Genomic DNA, 5,191 nt, shown 5'->3' with positions numbered 1-5,191 from the left:
CGGTAAGCGTTAGTGTGAACTCCTTTGCGTTATTTTAGTATAATTTCTATTTAGCTTCCTCTCTGGGATGAGTCGTGGACACTTATTTTGCACTTTTCTCCCCGAATTTCTAGGGAGAGTGGCGTGAACAATCGAAGGGAGGAAATCTGTTGGAAAACTTTAGCTCGATAATATTAATCTTCCACCTTGAACTTTGAGCTCAAACGTTCAAATTTCAGAAATTAGATTCAGTGTGGCGTGGGTCATTTTTCTATTTTAAAACTAGGTGTATGTAATGAGACATACTTATTTTTAACTCATATATTCGTGAATTGGCCAACTGCCTTAGCTCGTCAAGTTTTTGATCAGTTCAAAAGACACCCTGTACAGACATTGAGCTTTCTCTGTAGTGACACGTTTGTAAACTACAGTTACAAAAATGCGACTTTCTGTCGGTCAGTATAACTATTAATGCGTATTGGCACTGTGTCGGTTTATGTTGTATTGGACAGTTTCTAATTTTATTTACTTATGTTTGCTTTTACAGTGTTTTCCAGTGTGGTTAGTGGCGCAGCTGTAGACCGATATGAAAGTGCGAAACCTGCGCACACAGCAGTAGGTAATTTACTAGACGCATGGAATGAAAGAAGACATCCTGAGGATAATGGTCTTCTGGATTATGACGAAGATGAAGAAGAGTACAACAATGATGAGGAAGAATATGAGCTGTCGGGGGATTATCAGTTGCCCAGAGGTATTGAAATCATTCTTGGTAGCAAAGAAAGGGTTGTGCAGGGTTGGAGTGGGGCATTTAAAAATCTTTGAGTTATTCAGTTCTCACAACGTTGTAAAAGAAATAACAACAGATTTTTTCTCATACAGTTGAGTTTTCGAGGAAACCCAAAGACCCTATCACAGTAGTGAATGCAGACACAATGGAGGTGAAAAGGAGGCGGGATAAAGTGAAGAAGAGAGGAAAGGGGAAAGGCAAGAAACGTAACCCATGTTTTAGGAAGTATAAGGACTTCTGCATCCATGGCACATGCCAGTACTTGAAAGACACCAAGGGACCCTCCTGCATGTAAGTAATGTCAAGTGATGTCTCCAAACTGATTTTTTTATGACCCCAGTTTTAGGTGATACCTCTGTCTCAGGAAACTTTTTCCACCGATTTCATAACTCTGTAATTCAATTAAAAATTAGGATCCTTTGTTCTTTGTTCTAATAGCCTTCTTTGGCTTCTTGTTCAGATGTAATCCAGGTTATTCAGGAGAGAGATGCCACTTTTTCTCACTGCTGGTGAAAAGTGAAGGCGGTTATAATCGGACGACAGCGCTGGCTGTGGTGGCAGTGGTACTGTCCTCACTCTGTCTCACCATCATTGGTCTCCTGCTGGCTCTCAGGTCTGCCAGTCATTTAGTATTCAATGAAGTTACTGAGATTAAACTGACTGGTTGATTAATTTATGGATTGCAACCCTAATGTAGCTGCAAATGAAGTTATTCTGAAGTGTGGTATTAGAAGTCTTCTTTTAATGTTTTTTCCTTAGATTTCATAAGCGGGGTGTGTATGATGTGGAGAATGAAGAGAAAGTCAAGCTAGGGTCGGCCACACAACACTGAGGAATGAGACGGAAAGGTGAGTGGATGGTTGTGCAAAGCATGAAGTCGCAACTTCAGTGTTTTTTCCCTCTGCACAGAAACAGTGTGATTCATTGTTTCCAACTTTTTTTTTTACTTCAGGATAAATATGTGGAAGTTCTACCTCAAAATATAGAAGAAGTAAAATGGAAAGACGAAGAGCACTGAACATGGGGAAAAGGCATAGAGTGACTGTTAGTTATTGAAGTCATTGGCCTTGTTTTCAGAGAATGACTTGACCGGCTGGACACACTCACATGGGTAAGCCCCAGACTTCAGAGTGTTCAGCTGCATGCCAGGGCAGTGTGTGCTGCAAGTTGCTTGGCAAAGTGGATCATCAAGCACGTTGTATGGAGGAGACAGATAGTTACCTCTGGTATTGAGACTGGTTGAAGAAGAATTGTGGACATTTTTCTCAAGGAGGAACAATGTGGCCCTCAAATGGAGTTTTTCTACCAGTAAGCATTTTGTTTTTTGTTGTCTTGTTTTTTTGGTATGTTTTTGTTTTTTGTTGTCTTTTGTACTGTAAATATTTATCACTGTCATCCTTTAATTTATTTATTTATGTCAGTTGATATTTATTCAGATTTTTACCAACTTTGTCATCCCGGGCTGCACTGGCATATGATGAAAATTGTGTGTGTGTGCGTGTGTGCGTGTGTGTGTAGTATATATGTCAACTATATATATATATATATAGAAATGTGTGTGGTCTTTAGTGAAATTTTATTTATTGCAAAATGGTAATGTACAATAAAAACAGATGCAGTGTCTCTAAACATATTTCAGTTAGAACTTTGAGCTCTGTTGTACATCCTGTGGGATTACTAAAGGCTAATTGTGATATTTCTTGACAGATTTGTATTGATATTTTTGGTAGATTTTTTGAAAATGACATAGCTACATTTGTCACTCAGTATGTGTTAACTACACAAGTTCTTGCATTTTTTAGTCTAAAAAACTTTTCCTCCAACTAATTGTTACTTCCCCTCTACTATTCATCAAATAAAAGGACTCTATGCTTAATGAAAAAAAAATCCTCTGTGAGATGGAGTTTAACATGGTGAACATAAGATTAATTAATGATGTAATAAACAGCTGGAAACTGTCATTATTAAATATCGGTGGTAGGCAGCTTCTTGGAGGCATTTATTCACCACATTGCATTGTACTTCCATGAAAAGGCTTAGGTCGGAAAAAAAGTCATTTTATCTCAAGTTTTTGTTCTTTCCATGGTGACAAAGCTGTGTTCTTTTGGTAAATTATGCTGTGTGTACACTGTGTATCTAACTGCTGAAGTTCTCCAGTGGAGCTGGTCTTCAGTGCCCCAGCTCAACTAAATATAGTGACTTGCTTTCAGAGGCAGTTTAGACATTCTAAGTCATAATTTTGTGATACGGGAGGCATGATAACACATGGATAATCCTTTGCATTGATTAAGGTAGAAAAAATATTTCCTCACTTTGCTTCCAGTGCACCTGTATCCCGAATCTGTGTTGAAATGTAATGCACCTGTATGCTGAATTTATCTGATATTAGTCATGTCATATTGATTCAATCTAGTCAATAACTCACTGACTAAAATGGCACATCATTTTAGTAAACGAAAATAATATCATTTTAGTTGACGAAATTACATTTGTCTAATTGTTACGATTCTTTAACTGTAGATTAGAACTAGAGATGCATTTCCGACAGAAAATGAGAATGTGATTGCGCCGCAGCATCAGTGTTTGGCTCATACTGGTTTGAGCTTGCTACTCACTGAGAGGAGTAAAAGACTATTGAATCCATCTATCAACTGCCGCTGTGTGCAGTCCCTCGTTGTAGCACTAGAAGCATAAAACTTTCCTCATTAATTTTCGATGGGAAAATAAACGATTAAAAATGACAATTAAAAAAGCACGAGTGGACCGATCAGTTAGCTGTATACAAGCACACTACACAGCATGAGGATGGACCTGTTACCGCTGCAGTGAAACTGATATCGTGAAAACTGCGGGAGTACATACGGTCAGAAAAACGACCGGAATAATAAAGAACTGCTATATATTTGACCTCTTCCTCCTCGGTTCTGTCTGCCATGCCACCCAGCTTTTTGAAAACACAACAATGAGTGCAGATGTCTGCTTAACGATACTTGCCTGTTTGTAGATAATGAGCATGCATTTTCTAGTGGTCCTTTGCAACAGTAAATGCATGTCTGTGATATGACTTTTTAAATCATCCATGTTCTTTCTAAAATGTTTTAGGATACAATAAACGTCTCACGATGTTTTCGTTTTGTCATATTTTCAAATGAGATCAAATTTACTTCTTATGTTGTCATGGTGCAGTGCTTCGTCCAGTCGTTGTCATTGTTGACTAAATTAAAAATCCCTTTGTCAAGTAATATTTTCGTCATTCATTTTGTTGACGAGAATAATGCTACTTGAATACTAATTTGATCATATGGGCTTACTGAAGCATTGATACTACAAAACCATGGTAAAAATTATTGGTCCCTAAGTTAATTTTGTCAAAATGGCATGTTTGTGTTATGTTTTGGGAAATGCCAACAAGATCTTCAATTTAAATTAAATGTTTTTCCTTTTTTGTTGTTGTATACACGAGAGTCTAATTGTTGCCTGCAGAAAAATGGCGACGAATTAAGAATTCCAATAAAATAGGAAAAAATAACGGATTTTTTGGTTTTTTTGGGGGGGGGTGGTTTCAGGGGCTTACTTTTTATTTCATGATGGCTGTAATCCTGCTTATGTGTTCCAAAGAGCCCTTTACCCATTTTTTACTAAGAGAGAACTTGTCATGCAGGGTCCTTGGCAAATTGGGTGCAGCATCTGTAATTTACACAGATCTTGCTAACCACTAAATCTGATGTTGGAAGAGTCACACGATGATACAAACAATGTTGAACCTTTTCATTTAGCTTCATTTTTAAATGTTAAACAAGTATTAACCTATGTAGGGGTTGCCAGGCCCGTAGACCATAGTACCCATAATTCCCTGCTTGACCCCATGGGTAATCTGAACCCATCTTCTCAGCTTTCACTGTAACGGTACTGGATACAGCAATGGAGCCAGATATCAGACTCAGTGATGACGCAATTTTCGCCATAAAACCGCGGAAAAATCCAAATTTTCTCTCTCTTCAACTCTCCAACTCTCTAGCAGCGGCTCGCTCTAGCAGCAGATTTATATGATTTATATGAGACTGATTTTTTATGAGACTGATTTATTAATGCTATTGCACCTACATCTTTCAGTGTCCCTGTGCTAGGATTGCAGTTGTACCTATAACTACAAACCAGTAAAGTCTCAGATGTGACAATTGAAGGGGCTAGTTTTCACAAGGTTACTAGCCAGTCAATCACTCAAACCAGTCTATCTGAGATTGTGTAAGAAAGCACAGTTGACTAACAGCTACTGTATTTCAGTAAATGACTGCCCTTTTGAAGTATTTTGCTTTTGTGCAAGGTATTTCCTTCCTGTTTCAATATCAACAATGGGACATTTCCAAAGCAACAAAACATGCTGAGAGTTGGAAATCTAATTACGGTGATGTTATTAGCCGA

The 5,191-nt window shown here is 38.0% G+C and overlaps 1 protein-coding gene across 1 annotated transcript; it reads left to right on the top strand.

Annotated features, from left to right (window-relative positions):
• Positions 1–510: 510 nt before the first annotated feature.
• Positions 511–1,789, top strand: hbegfa (heparin-binding EGF-like growth factor a). Its single transcript, XM_030785033.1, has 5 exons — positions 511–733; positions 862–1,060; positions 1,230–1,382; positions 1,529–1,617; positions 1,722–1,789. The coding sequence occupies exons 1-4, from the start codon at positions 511–513 to the stop codon at positions 1,599–1,601; spliced, it is 648 nt and encodes a 215-aa protein (XP_030640893.1). The 3' UTR covers positions 1,602–1,617; positions 1,722–1,789.
• Positions 1,790–5,191: the final 3,402 nt, after the last annotated feature.

The sequence above is a fragment of the Chanos chanos genome, chromosome 9 (assembly GCF_902362185.1).
Source record: "Chanos chanos chromosome 9, fChaCha1.1, whole genome shotgun sequence".
NCBI lineage: Eukaryota > Metazoa > Chordata > Actinopteri > Gonorynchiformes > Chanidae > Chanos > Chanos chanos.
This window is presented reverse-complemented; position numbering and strand designations above follow the sequence as displayed.

Coding starts and splice junctions, on each gene's coding strand:
- hbegfa (XM_030785033.1), top strand. CDS start 511: ATGTTTGCTTTTACAGTGTTTTCCAGTGTGGTTAGTGGCGCAGCTGTA. Junction 734..861: donor GGATTATCAGTTGCCCAGAG/GTATTGAAATCA, acceptor TTTCTCATACAG/TTGAGTTTTCGAGGAAACCC. Junction 1,061..1,229: donor ACCAAGGGACCCTCCTGCAT/GTAAGTAATGTC, acceptor CTTCTTGTTCAG/ATGTAATCCAGGTTATTCAG.